The sequence below is a fragment of the Anolis carolinensis genome, unplaced genomic scaffold (genome assembly GCF_035594765.1).
Source record: "Anolis carolinensis isolate JA03-04 unplaced genomic scaffold, rAnoCar3.1.pri scaffold_10, whole genome shotgun sequence".
In the NCBI taxonomy this organism is placed as follows: Eukaryota; Metazoa; Chordata; class Lepidosauria; order Squamata; family Dactyloidae; genus Anolis; species Anolis carolinensis.
In genome coordinates, this window is record NW_026943821.1 from 16490326 (window position 1) to 16507232 (window position 16907).

The 16907-nt window shown below is 42.4% G+C and overlaps 2 protein-coding genes across 4 annotated transcripts in view; both read left to right on the forward strand.

Moving 5' to 3' along the window:
* The window catches only part of LOC100555024 (Fc gamma binding protein), a 42346-nt gene extending 39641 nt beyond the window's left edge, over positions 1–2705 (forward strand). Inside the window, exons 18-19 of the mRNA XM_062962522.1 lie at positions 1784–2070; positions 2547–2705. Of these exons, the coding sequence (XP_062818592.1) occupies positions 1784–2070; positions 2547–2556 (297 nt within the window). The 3' untranslated portion in view covers positions 2557–2705. The remainder of the gene's footprint in view (positions 1–1783; positions 2071–2546) is intronic.
* Positions 2706–6776: 4071 nt separating this feature from the next.
* Positions 6777–16907, forward strand: part of LOC103279890 (IgGFc-binding protein) — a 32207-nt gene continuing 22076 nt past the window's right edge. For 2 of the 3 annotated variants that reach the window (XM_016996028.2, XM_016996029.2), the window contains exons 1-3: positions 9670–9991; positions 13659–14927; positions 16037–16365. In XM_016996028.2, coding sequence (XP_016851517.2) covers positions 9820–9991; positions 13659–14927; positions 16037–16365 — 1770 coding nt within the window. In that variant the 5' untranslated portion in view covers positions 9670–9819. Of the gene's footprint in view, positions 6853–9669; positions 9992–13658; positions 14928–16036; positions 16366–16907 lie in introns of those variants that run through there. The other variant, XM_008117069.2, reaches the window with a different exon arrangement.

Genomic DNA, 16907 nt, shown 5'->3' on the forward strand with positions numbered 1-16907 from the left:
CACGAGGCGAGGAAAAAGCATGCACCTTTCAGCCCTCGCCCCGCGGGCAGCTTTCCTGCTGCTGCCGCCGAGGGAGGCAACGGGAAAGGTGCGCGCGGGGTGAGGGAGGAAAGAAAGGTGCACGCCTTTTCTTCGCCCTGCATGCACCTTTCCCGCTGCCTCCACTGAGAAAGAGCCGCACTGGGCGAGGGAAAGGCATGTGCCCTTCCTCCCTCACCTCGCGGGCAGCTTTCCCGCTGCCGCCGCCGCCGCCGAGGAAAGCAGCGTGAAAGGTGCGCGTGGGGTGAGAGAAGAGAGAAAGGCTCATGCCTTTTCCTCGTCCCACACACACCTTTCCCGCTGCCGCCGAGGAAGGGATGCACGGGGCGAGAAAAAGGCATGCGCCTTTCCTCCCTCGCCCTGCAGGCATCTTTCCCGCCGCCGCCTCTGACGAAGGCCTGCACGGGGCGAGGGAGGAGGGAAAGGTGCACGCTTTTCCTGCCTCCTTGCTCGCCTTGCATGCTCCTTTTCCGCCTCCTCCCCCACCTGGGATGGAGGAGTCAAAACAACAATGGAGGCATGCCTGTGGCAAAAGGTAGAGACCTCCCGTTTTATCTTGCCACGTAGACTCCCTCCTTTGCAACCCTGTCATGGATTCATTTTTCTTGAAGGCTAGCACTCTTCCAACCCCGAACATTACAGTATTATTATTATTATTATTATTATTATTATTATTATTATTATTATTGCCATTGTTGGTCAGGGGTGCTTTATGTTTTGGTTCACAAAGGGAGAAAGGGGTTGGACTATATGGCCCAAGGGGTCTCTTCCAACCATGTTTATTATGGTGTTGTTGTTGTTGTTGTTGTTGTTGTTGTCATTGGGTGGCTATCTGTCAGCGGTGCTTTGATTATGGTGTGGTGCACAAAAGCAGAAGGGGGTTGGAGTAGATATCCCAAGGGGTCTCTTCCAACCCTCTATTATTTTTATGATGATGATGATGATGATGATTAACATTGAATCTGTATTTGTTCCCTTTTTGTTTTGTTTTTTACTTCAAAATAAGATATGTGCAGTGTGCATAGGAATTTGTTCATAGTTTTTTAAAAAAACTATAATTTGGCCCTCCAATGGTCTGAGGGACCGTGAACTGGCCCCCTGTTAAAAAAGTTTGGGGACCCCTGCACTAAATAAACAACAACACTCAGAACACAGGGGAATTCCACACAGGAAACAACCAGGCCCAGCTAACACCTCCCAACAAAGGATTCCCTCAGGCAGGAAGCAGCCAGGCTTCGAAGCTACAAGACCATTCAATGCTAAACAACTTAAATAATCACACCCAACTAACACGTCCCAGTAAAGGATTCTTCTAGGTACTAACCAGGCAGACCTTGAAGCTGCATGCCTATTCAATGCTAATCAAGGAGATCCATGGCAACACCCGCCTCAACCACACAACAGTTCTTTCTACCACACTGCACGTTATTCCACACATATATCAACCCCTTTGTGGCCCACCTTGATTAACACTGAACAAACTTACAGCTTCAAATCCAGGCTTTGTAAACCACGGGGCTACTCCATCTCATTCAACCTGGCCTAGCAAGGATACCCTATGTAGAAAACGGCCAGGCTTTCAAACAGCGAGGCTATTCACTGCAATTCCAATTGGCCACAGCAACGCGTGGCAGGGCACAGCTAGTGTGTCTATAATTTTGGAGATACCCAAATCTTTTCAGCATATTTTTTATTTACTACAACTCTAATCCAACACCTTGATATCTGTTTTTCTACATTTCAGGTAAATGGACATCGAGCATCACTCCCAGGTACAACATCTGAAAATATGTCTATAAGCACCTCTCGTGATGGGGTTGTGATTGATCTAGCTTCTGAAGTCAAAGTTCTCCTCAGACCCTGTGGAGAAGTAAAGGTGGAAGTTAGTGAAAGTCTGGGAGGAAAACTCTGTGCCTCGTGTGGGAACTTTAATGGAAATGGTGCTGATGACTTGACGCTGCCCAATGGGAAGACAGCAGGAGATCTTGCTGAAGTTATTGATGCCTGGAAGGCCTTGGACTTCTCTGGCTGGTGAGTGGTTCTGGAGGGAGGTCTTTGTCATTTCTCAAAAAGTACATGAGAAAAAGGGATTGCTCCACTGTTTGAATGGCAACCCTAAGGTGAACATTTCATAGAATTTACTTTGCAGTATTTATTCAAGACGAGTTGCCCTTGCCTTCTCCTGCAGTTGAGAGAGTGTGACTTGCCCCAGGTTACCCAACCAGTTTCTATGGTTGAGCAGTGATTCCATCTCTCATGTCCCAAATCACAGTTCAATTTTCCAACAACTATTCTTCAATTGCTCCCTTTTATTACAAAGAGATAGAAAAGAGTAGCATTTGAGAACAGGTTGTAGCCATTTAAAAGCAGAAAGAATAATGAATATACACACTGCACAGAGGGAAAAAAAACTTATAAACATGAAGTCTGTTTTCTTAAAAATTGCACAATAATCTTATGAAATATTTGGATTATGCTCATAATATTTTTCATGTGTTTTCTTCCAGTAAAGTCTAAAAGCCGTCTGAATCACTGTGAAGGTTTCCCTGTGGCCCTTATAACTGGCAATAACAAAAACTATTTAAACTCTGGAATGAGATTTTTCAGAATGTAAGAGTTTCCAGGTCTTGCATTTCATGTATCAATAAAATATTTTTGGAAACCTGTTCGAGAGTAACATCATTTAGCCTGAATTATTTCTGTTCTGGCAGGTAATAATTAATATAAGACTGTACCGAGAAAATGGGCAAGATTCTATATCAAGTAGGAGAAGACTAAGATTCTGCCTGAACACTTCTGTGCCCTTTCAAGCAGCTGTCAGACACTGGGGCTGGTGGTCGAGGGACATGTGGCTGCCCACCAGTGGATGGCTAAATATGAAGCTATAATCCAATAATATCTATATATATAAAAGGGTAATGAAATTTCGGCCTAGGACAAAACAACAAAACTACACATCCCAGAAACACTAAACTTGGCAGCAGAATCCCTCATCCATGCCTCTACGTTCATACAACAAAAAGAAAAGAAAAATAAAGTCCTCATTAGAGGGAGAGGAATAATTGTTTTTATCCAATTGCTGTTGGTTAGAAGGCTATGTTCTGCCCACTTGGTCTCCTAGCAACCCACTCAGCCCAGGAGACAGGCAGAGTTAGGCCTCACTTAGGCCTCTTCCATACTGCCTATAAAATACAGATTATCTGATTTTAACTGGATTTATATGGCAGTGTAGACTCAAGGCCCTTCCACACAGCTATATAACCCATTTACAATCTTATATTATCTGCTTTAAACTGGATTATCTTGACTCCACACTGCCATATAATCCACTTCAGTGTGCATTTTATACAGCTGTGTAGAAGGGGCCTCATATAATCCAGTTCTAAGCAGATAATATAAGATTATCAATATACAGTAGAGTCTCACTTATCCAACATAAACAGACCGGCAAGATAAGTCAATATGTTGGATAATAAGAAGGAATTCAGGAAAAGCCGATTAAACATCAAATTAGGTAATCATTATACAAATTAAACACCAAAACATGTTATACAACAAATTTGACAGAAAAAGCAGTTCCATGCGCAGTAATGCTATGTAGTAATTACTGTATTTACAAATTTACCACCAAAATATCACAATGAATTTAAAACACTGACTACAAAAACATTGACTACTAAAAGTCCGTCTGCGTTGGATAATCCAGAACATTGGATTAGCGAATGTTGGATAAGTGAGATTCTACTGTAAGGTAACGGCGCTCCATGCAGTCATGCCACATGACCTGGGAGGAGTCTATGGACAACGCCAGCTCTTCGGCTTAGAAATGGAGATGACCACCAACCCCCAGAGTCAGACACGACTGGACTTAATGTCAGGGGAAAACCTTTACCCTTTACCTTAACAACCACCAATTCCTCAATACTTTATTTCCCATACCACCATGCTTCGCCACAGCAATGCGTGGCCGGGCACAGCTAGATAAGACAGTAATTTCTATCAGGCCTGTAGCGAGGGGGTGGTTTTAGGGGTTCAACCCCCCCCCCCCTGAAATCTTTCAGGTTATAAACAAAATCTGGTTTACTCATGAATTTTAACTGGTTAGCCAAATCCCCATGCTAAGTCTATGAGATGCAAAACATTAAGAGTCCCTCCAGGCACTATCTCAAGCAGATATTGACAGGTTTGTAGCAGGGAGGGGTGCATGCTAGGGGTTCAACCCCCCCCCCCCCGAAATTTTCAAAACCCCTCCCGAAATTTTTTTCTGGCTACGGCCCTGATTTCTATATATGCTATTGTCATAGAACATTCAATGTACAGCCAAGGATGATAGAGATTCAAAATATACTAAATGCTTCAAAAAACACGTCTCTAAACCAAAATATAATCAATGTGTTACCAACACACATACATTCATAGAAAGCAGAACTCTATATTAAGAGTTTGTGAGTCCAATAACAACCAGAGTTCACGTTCCACATGGAGGACTGTATCAATCACTAATTGTGAGTCCAAATCTAAACATCCTAAGGAATCAAACCAGTAGCAGAGCACCTTTGTAGGAGAGTTTATGTCCACTCCATCATTGATACTAACACATTGAATTTATTTACTCGAAGAACGTGTCACATTGGAAAATTGACTAGGTTTTCCATACCTTCATAACCACCACTTGAGGTCGAAACCAGTTGTGGATAGTGACGAACCTTGGATTTGTTTAAAATACTGGATTTAACAAAAAGGATTCACTAACTAGTGATTGATACAGTCCTCCATGTGGAACATGAACTCTGGTTGTCATTGGACAGGTAATATTTTGACCTTCAACTCCCAGAAATCCTAGCAGTTGGTAAACTGGCTGGGATTTCTGAGAGTTGTAGGCCAAAACACCTGGGGACCCACAGGTTGAGAACCACTGAGTTAAACCATCAGCCTACAATAGTGTCAATCTGTTGTAATGCTACAGTTGTCAGGACCCAGGCTGCAGAGCACCAATAACCTTACACAGAGGCCAGAATCTATCTAATATCTTTATTAAAGAAATATATAAAGTCAATAAAAACAAGTGAAGAATATAGTTCAGAAGCAGACCTTTCAGTTGAGGTCAAATATAGTCCAGAAATGTATTGTCCAATATAAGATATTAGAGTTCAAAGTTTAAATCCACTTGACCGAAACACACACTTTGCCAAGCAAAGTGTGGGGAAATGACAGGGTCTTTAAAGTCCAAAGTAGCTTGACAACAAGGCTTGAAAATAGACTTGATTCTTGGCTAGATCAAAACTTGAAACGAGGCAAACATGAAACCTGAACTGAGTCCAGAGAAGTCCGTGAAACAAGGCTAGGTTGGAAACTTGATCCGGGAAACAAGGAACTGGGGTACGAAGTCCACACACGATCTCTCTCCTCAAGCTGAACAATTGACTCTGCAAGGTTCCCCTTGCGGCAAAACCCCTATATAGGGTCTTTTTTCCCGCCAACAGAACACTTTCCCTGGAGAACAAGAAGCGAAACCCAACTCTGTCCAGATGCATGACTCCTTAGAATTTCCCAAGGGAAGCAGACCTAATCAGCTAATTGTTTGGCAGCGATTCTGAGACTCCGGTGATTTGCCTCCCTGACTCCTCTATCTCTATTATAATTGTCCTTTCGGGAAAACGTGGGAGAATTCTGCCCAAGGCTTGTTTGGTTAACTTCCTGAGGACAAACATCCTCCAGGTGGAGAGGCTCCGATTCAAGCTGAACCGGTGGAAATCCCATGTTTTCCTCCTCTTCTGCCACAATAGCACTAGGAACGGGACTACAAGGCCCATGAGACATCACAACAGTGTAGATGCATTCCAAATCAGGCCAAGCTGGTTCTGGATTTAGCTAAATCTGGAGCACATCAGTAGAGAAAACATTCATTCTATGAAATATCTTCGTTCACACTACTTTCATTTATTCCCTTTCCTCACATTTTCCTTTCATTTCCATGACTCTTCCCAATTGTTTTGTTATTTTGAGGGAAGAGGATTATTTCTTAGTTACTCCGTTCCCTCGGGGCACCATCTGGTTCCACTCTTCTTCTTACAAACAATGATGAAGATGTTTTGGCATTTAGGTCTGTCATAACCAACACAGACTTTGGACTTCTAATCTGGGTGCTGTCCAAGGGAATTCTAACCTTTCCTTTACATGACAGCATGAAATTTGATCTCCATACACTCACTTATATTGGCAAGAACTTCACAAGAATCCTTGCTCCGTCCCTTTGGAAAGAGAGATCTTGATTCATCTCAGTCTGCACAACTATATTGTGCAGTTTCTAGTAACCATTAGATGAAAGAAGAAGAGAACAGGATCATTGCACCAGATTTACTAACTGCTCTTACACCCAATAAATAATCCATCTCAGCTGCAAGAGCCAGACAAGTGGGTGTCAGCTATGAGCAGGTGATGCCTGGTTTTGGAAAAATGTTGTGACTATGCAACCATTTATTTCTATTAATCACCACCAATCTTTCAATGGCCAAACATTTCACAACTAAAGGCATGTCCACAACCTCATTAGAGAAGCCTAGTCCAAGAGTCTCAAATCCCCAGTTGGTTTTTATCTCCACACCCCATTTTAATTTAACTCTATTCCGGTGAAAAGGGAAACAAAAACATCAAAATCCCTTCTAGTCCCCTTAGGAGACTTCCTGGAACTGATACTTGATTCCTATATAAAGGGAAGCCATAAAAGTGAAAAGATTCAGAGGAAGAGGGCAGTGCAAAAGCATCTTCCTCACTCCCTGACTCCAATCCATTAGAAACTCAGGCCGGCCAAAGGTAAGAAACTTTGTGATGCCCCTGATTGATTTACATTCTGGTATTTCAGCAAGAATTGTTTTTCTTATGGCTAAAGGGGCAAGGAACTCAATTCCCAGCAAATGGACCAGGAAATTGTAGATACATCAGTTAAAATAATGAGAAAGCTTTGTGGCATTTAATTAAGAGAAGAAAGAAAACTTCCAAGGCCTGCCTGTAAGCAGAGGTTGGCAGTTTAGAGGCATTTATTTGTCTTTCCTCCATGGTATTTTTTTTTTCATGTCAGGAGCAACCTGAGTTGCTTCTGGAGTGAGAGAATTGGCCGTCTGCAAGGACGTTGCCCAGGATGTTTTAACGTTTTACCATCCTTGTGGGAGGCTTCTCTCATGTCCCCACATGGAGCTGGAGCTGATAGAGGGAGCTCATCCGTGCTCTCCCCGGGTGGAATTCGAACCTGGCAGCCTTCAGGTCAGCAACCCAACCTTCAAGTCACGAGGCTTTTATCCACTAGGCCTCCGGAGGCTAAACCTCCATGGGTTTAGGAAGTACAGTAGAGTCTCACTTATCCAACTTTCTGGATTATCCAACACATTTTTGTAGTCAATGTTTTCAATGCATTGTGATATTTTGGTGCTAAATTCGTAAATACAGTAATTACTACATAGCATTAATGTGTAATGAACTACTTTTTCTGTCAAATTTGTTGTATAATATGATGTTTTGGTGCTTAATTTGTAAAATCATAACCTATTTTGATGTTTAATAGGCTTTTTCTTAATCTCTCCTTATTATCCAACATATTCGCTTATCCAACGTTCTGCCGGCCCGTTTATGTTGGATAAGTGAAACTCTACTGTACATTGTGGAGTGGAAAGTCAACAAGTACAGATTTTCCTTCCTTTGACAGATTTCTTCTTCCTTGCTATCATTGTAGTGATGAAGAATTTTTTTTTGTATTGTTGAAGGCTTTCATAGCTGGAATTACTGGGGTGTTCTATGGTTTGTCTGTATGATCGAAATACTTCTCCAGTTGCTTCAAATTGACACTTAAATGCAAGAGTAGTTTGCACTCAATTTACTTAATCAAAGGAGAGGAGAGGATGGGGAAATCTTGCTCTTCCCAGTAGGCTCAGACTAAAGGAAATTAATTTGTCTGTTCTTCCTCATTAACTAGTTTGTCTTTTCTTCCTCATTAGTAACTCTTACAGCCTTCACACACTACGATGTTTCAATTTTCATCTGTGAAATATTGGAGGGTATGCATGTGGTTGGAAGCCTTAGAAGAAAACTGGAAAGTGGTCCTGTAGGCCTCATTCCAAACTGAGGCCTACAGCTGATTTTGATGTGCCCATGGATAAGTTGAGGCTCATTCTATGTGGGGTGGGGGGTAAAACACTAATGCCACAATCACTATCATTGGTAATCTCATAGAGAATAGATAGAACCACCAAATCAATGGTTAGGTAAGTCCCATTGATTCAATAGATCTACGTTAGCTGGGAACAGGCATGTAGCTGGGGTGGGGTGGGGGGCTTGAGGGACTTCAGCCCCCCTCCCCATGAAAATTCTCAGGGTGGTCCGTGAGACTGCCTTACATTTATTATTTAAAATGTTATGTTTGTTCATATCATGATCTGATCACCATGCTCAATATATCCTATATGCACGGGGGTATTGGGATAATGATACGAAAGGTTTGCTAGGATAGATCCTCTCTCACTCAGACTCACCCCTCCCCCCCCCCCCCCAAATCAAAATCCCAGCCCCTCCCAAATCAAAATCCTGGGCTTGGCTGGGAATGTAGTAGGATTGTCTCACCTGTCTGTAGATATTGAATGCTAGAATAATCACAATGCCATCAGGGCCAGCCCAAGGTAATTTACAGGTATAGGCGAACATAATTTTGGTGCCCCCTCCCCCCAAACCAATCACTGAAAAATAAAAGTGTTGGATAAGTGAAAATGTTGGATAATAAGGAGGGATTAAGGAAAAGCCTAAATAAAGAACAACACTCTGAAAACAGGGGAAATCCAGACAGGAAACAATCAGGGCCAGCTAACACATCCCAACCAAGGATGTCCCCAGGGAGGAAGCAGCCAGGCTTTGAATCTGCAAGGCCATTAAATGCTAATCAAGCTGGCCAATTGCAACATTCACACTAGCCTCAAATTGACAAGAGCTCTTTCTCCCACCCTGGACTTTCCACAGATATATAAACCCCACTTACCTAGCTTCCAATAGACCTCAGAACCTCTGAGGATGCTTGCCATAGATGTGGGTGAAACATCAGGAGATAATGCTTCTGGAACATGGCCAGGCAGCCCGGAGACCTGGCCTCGATGAAAGGGTGAGAAGGAAGGCGTTCGCCGCTTTGGGGAGCAGAGAAGCGGCGTTTCTCTGCTCCACAAAGCGGTGACCTCCTTTCTTGCGGAGGCAGGTGCTACAGGATGGCGCCACAGGCAATTGCCTAGTTTGCCTCATGGTTGAACCACCCCTGAATGCCATCACAAGCTCAGTCATACAAGATGAGGGTGAAGCTGCAACAAGTGAGATGGAGACTAGAATGACCTTGGTGGAGAACTTGAAGTGAATTTGACCGAGCACAGGCTAGAGCATATTTAAAAGACTACTCTGCTGCCACCATTGCATCCACAAAGAACCTTCCAGCTATTTTGAGTGGTCAGAAGGCTACTACATACTGGTCTTCAAGGAGAAATTCCTGATCATTCAGCATCCCACTGTGAAGAATTTGCACAGCACTTTTCAAATAATTTCACCCACATCTGTTCCAACTTGGATGCTGTTATTGATATAGTTCCTATTAATGTAACTTTGGCTCCTGCTTGTCCAATGTTGATGGATACCTTTCAATTTGTTCAGCCTGAGAAGGTGGACAGGATCCTTGGAGCGGTGAAAGCTTCCACAATTTCAGACCTAGCTGAAACTTGACTCCCTTGTTCACAAACACACAGCTTGAGCTGATGACTTATGTTGCGGAAATGGCCAACTGTGCTCAGTTGCCAAACATTAGGTGGCTGTCTGCCCTGTTGGAAGGACCAATTGTTCCAATCTAATCTCGAAACTTATTTTGCAGCCCCTGCTAATACACTGTCAGTCATGGAAATGAACAACCTCTGGGCCAAGTTCTATATTCTGTGGGGTGAGTAGTAGCATGCAGCACCACTGATGTTCACAGTCTCTTCACAAATATAAAAAAGATGAAACCAGAATAACAGGCAAAGCTTAGTGGTTTAAGTATTCATGAATATAATCATGGCTCATTTCTTTTAACCAAATTGGCAAAAAAATAATATCTTGGCTATGTATGATGGTTGTCCAGAAAGTAGATTACGTTTTGGAATTAAAAATGAACAAAGTATAGGAGAAAACATTTACCATATGCAGTTGAAAGCCTCACCCAAATACCACTTCTCAACATAGTCGCCATTCAAATCTAGTCACTTATCATAGCGATGAATGAGCTTGGCAACTCCTCCCCCACAAAACTCTGCCACTTGCGGCCTCAACGCAGGGTTTTGGCGACGATGCACAGGTGCAGAAAGGGGTGACAGGCTGGTTGAGGCCGTAAGTGGCAGAGTTTTGTGCCAAGCTCATTTATTGCTATGATAAGGGCCTAGATTTGAATGGCGACTATGTTGAGAAGTGGTATTTGGGTGTGGCTTTCAACTGCATATGGTAAATGTTTTCTCCTATACTTTGTTCATTTTTTAATTCCAAAACGTAATCTACTTTCTGGATAACCCTCGTAATTATCAGATTTTTTGCCAGATAAAAATGTTATAGATCAGTAAGATTCTGAAGCCTGTTCTAGAATTTAAGGCAGAAATCAGGCTTGTTCATATTCAATGGGTTTTTGTTTTATGTTGTCTTTTTCAATCTTTGAATGGAATAATATGATTTCAATTGTCACTACTTTCTTTATTGCTATGAGACCAAACATCATTAAAATGCCTCCTTTATTATGAAGCTTGTCTTTTCTCATGTAGGATGTGTTATGACTGAAGTCTTGGCTCATGGAAATACAGTAGAGTCTCACTTATCCAACATAAACGGGCCAGCAGAATGTTGGATGAGCAAATATGTTGGATAATAAGGGGGGATTAAGGAAAAGCCTATTAAACATCAAATTAGGTTATGATTTTACAAATTAAGCACCAAAACATCATGTTAACAACAAATTTGACAGAAAAAGTAGTTCAATATGCAGTAATGTTATGCTGTAATTACGAATTTAGCACCAAAATATCATGATGTATTGAAAACATTGACTACAAAAATGCATTGGATAATCCAGAACGTTGGATAAGCAAGTGTTGGATAAGTGAGACTCTACTGTACTGTATATTCCCATATGAGCTTATCCTTGCTCTTAGATCCACAGGGGAGGAATTTTTCTTCATTCCTCCACAATCAGAGGCATATTTGTTGGGAATACAGGAAAGGAGCATCTCTATGACTGCTTCCACTTTCAAACTCCCTCCTTATGGAACTGTTTTGCTGTCTATGCATTTATAGGTTAAGGCCTTTATATGCAAGCAAGTCTTTGGGAACTGATTCTTAACAAGAGATGGGTTTTTATGCTCCTGAACCATTCTTAATCTTGCTTATGGAATACTATTGTTGCTGTAAAATAAAAATTGAAAGTTTATCTATAAAACGATCTGTTTTGGCAAGTGTGAGCTTACTGTAAGGTGCGAGGTCCCATGAGGTCATCTGGAGAAAAATGGCCACTGGCCTCTCAGAGCCCTTCCACACAGCCCTATATCCCCAGAATATCATGGCAGAAAATCCCACATTATCTGAGTGTGGACTCAGATAACAACAACAACAACAACAACAGCAACAACAACAACTTTATTTTTATATCCTACCTCCATCTCCCCGCAGGGACGTGGGGTGGCTAACATGGGGTGAAGCCCAAATATCCACAATAAACAAAATAGAATAAATTACAATAAAATGAACATAATAGGCATGTGATCGACCCCCCCCCCGACTTTGTGAAAGATAGTTCATAAATCAAGGCTTTATCCCTGCACCAAAGTTGTTTGACCTTTTAGCCTGAGGCAAGAGATAACAACCCTGTCAATCCTTTCCTGACAAACAAAAGCACTCCCTGTTTATTCAGACAAAAGAGTTAGCCAATTTTAAAACCACATGCTTGCCCTTATTTCTCACTGCGTATCTTTCTGCTTTTCCAGAAACATTTTCCAATATTATTTCCTTGTGCAATGTCTTTTCCTATGTATGAATTATGTACCCTACATGCTCCCTTTTTCCCTTATCCCTGTGAAAAATGTCTTACATTAAAGATTGACCAAGACAAGTTGCAACACACCCCAGAGGGAGAAAATTCCTCACAGCAAGAAACTGTCAGATTCCCCTTGCATGGACAATAGATTAGGTTTTTTTCCCATTAAGACATCGGAGCAGGGCCATCTTTTGGGAAATCAGCCGTCCGGATTCCGGGACCATTTAACAACAGGGACAATCAAGGCACGATCACTTCGGCTGTCAACATGGACATGACACCTTTCAAAAACAAATGCAACCCATCTGACTCACCACGGTCTGGCAGAGTCTGCCAGACAAAATGTATATTTACACCCCAAGAAGCAGTCTAGAAACCCCTCCTGGACATTTACTCAATGACTCAATCATAATTCCTCGTTAAACCCCAGTAAGTCCATTGTTCCTAGATAAGCCCGCCTCCTCATCCCTGATTGGTGGGGGACCCCGAGGCATAAGGAGCCCTCTGATTGGACGAGGGTTCCCACCACCATTTTAAGGACCAATCGGCGCATATGAGGGCGGGGAAAGGTGTAGCGCAAAATTCAATCCGCGCCTCCCATATTTTTGTTATAAAATGGTTGATCTGTAAATGTATGTCATGACTTCTTGACGAACGATCGCAGACTGTCATCTTATTCAGCTGAATAAAAACAACTCGGTATTCTTTCTTCACGTCTGAGGGTAAGAATTTCTGGCTAAAACCTTGATTTGTAGCGGCTCCAGGATCCACGGACCCACGGCCAGGAGAGGAGCAGGAATTCCCTTCTAGAAGGGAATTCCAAACAAAAAATAGCTCGATATCAGGCAGAGTAACAGAGATAAGTATGAGCACCAAAGAAGTAGGAAGCAGCATACACAGTACAAGTAATGTGAGTAAACAGCCAGAGTTTCTAAAATAATGTTGCTCACTGCTCAAGCTGGAGATAACTGAAACAGACCGGAGCAGAATGGGAGTAAAATAATATAAAAATATTAAAAGGTAAAAGATAAAAGTAAGGAAAACAATGACGAAACCGGAGCTCAGTTGGATGCCTCTTAACTCTCCGTATGTGATTCACACATAATAGGCATATAACATTAGATAGATTAAAACAGCATTTTTACATCAATATGATCATAAATAAAACGGCCAAAAGAAACAATTCAGCAGGTTAAAATAGTGAAAAGCTGGACAGTGGTGCAAAAATGCATGGGTTAAAATCTGATAAAGTAGATAAAAAGTGCTGTAGTAAAAAGGGGAAAAGATAACCCAGTTCAAGGCAGATAATGTGGGATATTCTGCCCTGATATTCTGAGATATAGGGCTGTGTGGAAGGGCCCTCATACGGAGAAGAAATGAAAGTTATTGACTTCTGTGACAAACTGTTAAGAAGCCCAGATATATAAGAAATGTGGGTTATCAACTTTCATAGAATACAGAAACATTTATTTAAACAATACCTTCATATTGAATGAAAACTTTCATTGCTTCTCTCTGTGTCTCTCTCATGCGATTTTGTTATTTCTTTGTTTAGGAATCTCAGGTGGTCCTGCCTGGTTTGTGATAAATGTGTTCCCAATCTCTGCTTCCCCAAACCCATTAGGAAGGGAATTCGTCACAGCTTTTTTGCAGAATGGCTCGCCACGAATGTCCAAGGGAGATTTTAAACTCCTCATCACAGGATATGCTGCTGGCACCACCATTACTATTTCCATAAAACGGCCTGCAGTGAGGGTTGCAGTCAACGTGAATGCTGGCCAAACATTGTCTGTGGAAATCCCACCAGAGGCTGAGATGATTGGAAGTGGTATTTTTGACAACACACTCACTATCCGGGCTGATAAAGATATCTCCATCCTCTCTCTTAACTACAAACCCCACACAGCTGACACCACCGTTGTCTATCCAGTGACAAGCTTAGGTACTGAGTATTATGTCGTCACACCAAGTGTGGGCACAGATCGCTCCAGAGAAGTTGCCATTGTAGCCTGGGAAGAAACCACATCTGTTGATGTCTATCTGAAAGGAGCTGTTACATTTCAAGGAAAACCCTACTATCGAGGAAACAAGTTGACTCTTACACTTCAGCCTTATCAAGCTGCCCAGCTACAAAGCTCGGTGGACCTCTCTGGTACTAAAATAGTTTCCCAGAAACCTGTGGCTGTTTATAGTGGGCACACCTGTGTCTCCAGGCAAGTCCAGTGCGATCATGTTTCTGAACAGCTTCTACCCGTTTCCAGCTGGGGCACCAACTTCATAATTCCTTCTTTGCCCTTTAATACAGAGCACGACATTGTGTATGTTTCTACTTCCCAAAATACTCAAGTTGATGCTCAGACTGGGCATAGCAAAAGCAGCCGGAATTTGCCCGCTGCCCGATCAGTGCTCTACGGTATTCAAGGTACAACTGCCATGTCCCTCTCAGCTAGTTCTGGCATCCAAGTAATGTTCTTTAATGATGGTGGCACCCACCAGAACTTGAAATATGACCCCTTCTTCATGGCAATCCCTGACATTTCTAGCTACTGTCAGGCCTACTACATCTATGGGCATGACCAGTTTGACAACTACGCATTGATCATTGCCAAATCTTCAGAGACTTCTGGGATCACCTTGAACAAGAGACCATTACAAGGTCTTCAGTGGAATACAGTTACTGGCACTGAATATTCCTGGACTTCCTACAATTTAGGCCAAGGATATACAGTTCACACTATGGAACATCCTAGAGCTCCCTTTGGGTTGCTGAGCGTTGGCATTGGAAATGAGAAAGCTTATGGCTCCCCTGCTGTTTGCGCCAATGGTAAAACGAGATTTCCTGTTCCCACATTCCTCACCTTTTACACCACTCCTTTTATTCTTTAAAAGTCTCATAAATTGTAATACTCATGAACTGAATGGGGAGAGGAGCCACAGCTCACGGGGTGAAAGGAATTCATAGTTGAGCTCATGTATTCCCATTAGAGCAATGAGAGGCAATGCGGCACAATAGCATTAATGAACAATATTTGTTGGAGTGAATATTTCCTTCATTCCTTCCTTTGATTGATTTCCCAGAGGAATTTTATAGTCATGCTCATAGCTACCCTAAGTCATCTTTATTTTCTCCGTGAGACAAGGGTGAGCTCCCATCTGTCAGCTCTAGCTTGCAGGGACATGAGAGAAGCCTCCCAGCTAACACAACCAGGCGTCCCTTGGGCAACGTCTCTGTAGAGGGCCAATTCTCTCACACCAGAAGCGATTTGCTGTATGTTCTCAAGTCGCTTCTGACACGATTACAAAAACTCTCCCACTTCTCTTCACTGTTTAGTGTTTAGAGTAAGTTTTTTAGGGATGCAGGGAGATGAAAGAACAGGAAGTGCCGGGCTGTGGCGCAGGCTGTTGAGCAGCCTGCTGCAATAAATCACTCTGACCATGAGATCATGAGTTCGAAGCCAGCCCGTGGCCGGGTGAGCACCCATCAATTAAAAATAAAAAATAGCCCCTGCTCGTTGCTGACCTAGCAACCCGAAAGATAGTTGCATCTATCAAGTAGGAAATAAGGTACCACTTATAAAAGAGGGGAGGCAAGTTTAACTAATTTACGACTTGGAATGAGGAAGTGCCGTCAGAGTAGATGATGAAGCAGCTGCTCCCCCCTGTGGCCAGAATCGAACATCCTCTCAGGAGAAGGTTAAATTGCCTCTGTGTCTGTCTGTCTCTGTTTCTGTTTGATGTGTTTATGGGCATTGAATGTTTGCCCTATGTGTGTATAATGTGATCCGCCCTGAGTCCCCTTCGGGGTGAGAAGGGCGGAATATAAATACTGTAAATAAATAAATAATAAATAATTCCTTCTTTGTACTTCCTCAGATGCATCCTGAATTGAAGTCATAGTTTGTCAATGCTTATTTATTCTTTTCTCCCTCACAGATCCCTGCACAAAACTCCAGTGTCGGATAAAGGAAACATGTGAAGTGCAAAATGGCCAAGCAAATTGTGTCCATGAATATATGGGGACTTGCCAAGGTTCCACAACCCAGTATATTCAGACTTTTGATGGTCTCTTTGCGGACTTCCAAGACTCCTGCACCTATACCATTGCACAGTACTGTGGCAGTGACGACAAGCTTGTACCTTTCTCAGTTGAAGAGAAGAACGGCAACACGGACTCCAAGGACTCGTCCAAACTGCAACTAATTCATATCAAAGTTTATGGTCATAGCATCACCATTACAAAGGGAGACGATGTCCAGCTTATGGTAGGAAATTAAGCTGATTTATTCACAATTATTTCCTTCATAATCAGATAGATGTGGGGGTGGCTATGGAGAAATTTTAAACCCAACAGGTATTCTCAATGCTAAGTTATTTAGATGGTGGTGATGATCCATTTCAAAGAAGATGCAGCATGCTTTAAAATCACCAGCATTAAGCCAAAGTCCTCAGATTTTTTGGAGGAGGGTAATATTTCTGCCAACCTATCAGTTCAAAAAAATGCAAATGTGAGTAGATCAATAGGTACCGCTCCGGAGGGATAGTAATGGTGCTCCATGCAGTCATACCAGCCACATGACCTTGGAGGTGTCTAAGGACAACGCCGGCTCTTTGGCTGAAATGGAGATGAGCACCAACCCCCAGATATTCCTTGTCTATTCCAGTAAAGAAAAAAACCCCAAAGTGGTTCAGAAATCACTATTGAATGTCTAAATTACATCCACAGACTTATGGACCTTAATGCAGGGTAAACCATTTTGACCAATTTAACTCCTTACTAAGGAAAGTCAGGGAATGCTATGGAGTT